This window comes from Coptis chinensis, chromosome 8 (genome assembly GCF_015680905.1).
Source record: "Coptis chinensis isolate HL-2020 chromosome 8, ASM1568090v1, whole genome shotgun sequence".
In the NCBI taxonomy this organism is placed as follows: Eukaryota; Viridiplantae; Streptophyta; class Magnoliopsida; order Ranunculales; family Ranunculaceae; genus Coptis; species Coptis chinensis.
Genome location: NC_141463.1, coordinates 35,774,505 through 35,776,295, shown reverse-complemented (window position 1 = coordinate 35,776,295; position 1,791 = coordinate 35,774,505). Strand labels below are relative to the sequence as shown.

The 1,791-nt window shown below is 41.8% G+C and overlaps 1 protein-coding gene across 1 annotated transcript; it reads right to left on the bottom strand.

Moving 5' to 3' along the window:
- Positions 1-374: 374 nt before the first annotated feature.
- On the bottom strand, positions 375-938 carry LOC147481304 (uncharacterized). The gene has a single exon (XM_086578896.1). The coding sequence runs from the start codon at positions 936-938 to the stop codon at positions 375-377; it is 564 nt and encodes a 187-aa protein (XP_086435022.1).
- Between the last annotated feature and the right edge of the window lie 853 nt (positions 939-1,791).

Here is a 1,791-nt window from a genome sequence, read left to right as displayed (position 1 = left end):
GTCCCTTATCTCTAAATCATCAAGAGTTTCCTCTTCAGATTCAGACTTTTCGCTTTCAGTGGGGATGATGTCGCCCCCAATATCTTCATGGTCGCCCCCAATACTGCCAAGGTTACTAGGGTTCATTCCTTGATCTGAATCATTGAATGTGGGATGCTTTCTTTTGAGTTGTTTGCGTAAAGATGCCAAAGTCTGGCGATCCTCAGCATCAACTGGATCTTTAGATTATGAAGATGCACGATATACCTGTTCTCTTTTTCTTCGTCGAGTGTTAACAACACATACTTGTAATGCATTACACTCTATAACATATGCCTCATGAAGTCTCATTGGTTGTAGATTGATGCTCGACTCTTGTTGGAAATCAATTTGGATTATCTTGGTTCATCTAGCTGGACAGCTGCAGAGAGGTAAGCTAGTGCATCATCATGCCTGATTTCATTCCTTGGCCTTTGACTGATAGAGATTTTGTCAAATTGCATTGCCAATTTATGTATGACTATCAAATATGCTGCCATACTTTCATCTTTTGCTTGAAAAGTACCACCAAATTGATTAGCCACCAAGCGAGAATCTATTAGCATTTGAATGTTCTTCGCTCCCAGCTTAAGTGCGGCATTCATACCATAGATAACAGCTTTATATTCGACTTCATTATTAGAGGCAGAAAAGCCTAGTCTGACTGACCTTTCAACTTTCTGTCCTTCAGGGCTGATAAGTACACAACCTAGACCAGATCCGGATGCATTTTTTGAACCGTCGGTGAAGACGGTCCAAAGAGCTTGATTATTGTCAAATATGCGTTCGCCCCCAGAATCGGATGTACTAGGTGAGAATTCCTCAATTTGTGCAGGGAACTGAATAGAATGATCAGGAAGTTGTTCTACTTCTGCTAATTCTGGACTCAGTTGGATGTCATCCACAGGAAAATCTGCCATAAGAGAGGCTAAAGCATGCCCCTTTTCTGCAGTCCTTGGCTCATAAACAATATCATTTGCGCTGAGGTAACTCGACCATCAATCAATCTATTTGATTCCTCCTGTTTACCGATGGTCTTTTGTAGAGGATACTCCGTATAAACCTTCACCGTTCTCCCCTGAAAATATGGCTTCAACCGCCGAGCTGCATGTACTAAGGCCAACGCGACTTTCTCAATTTTGGAGTAATGACTTTCTACTGCAGTTAGTGTCTTGCTAACAAAATGAACTGGCCTTTCTTCATAATCATCAACAAAAATGACTGCACTGGCTACAGAGTCAATTGCAGCAAGATAGATTCCTACAAGTTCTCCAGCCTTTGGACTAACCAAAATTGGGGGAGAGGTAAGGTAGGCTTTGATTTCAGAGAAAGCCTTTTCACTATCTTCATTCCAGGTTGATGCACCTTTCAGAATTTGAAAGAACAGCTTACATTTATCAGAGTATCGAGCTATGAAACGACCGAAAGCCACAAGACGACCTAAGAGCCTCTGTACTTCCTTTCTGTAGGTAGGGGGCGACATGTCGAGAATAGCTTGAATTTGCTCAGGGTTAGCTTCAATTCCCCTGTGGGTCATCATGAACCCTAAGAATTTGCCTGAAGATAGGCCAAATGAACATTTGGAGGGGTTAAGCCTCATTTTGTATTTCTTTAGTCGATCAAATACTTTCTGCAGGTCAGCAAGATGATCGCTTCTTTCCCTTGACTTCACAACCATGTCGTTAATATACACCCCCATAATAACCCCAATAAGATCAGGAAAGATAGTATTAACAAGCTTTTAGTATGTGGCCCCAGCATTCTTTAGGCCGA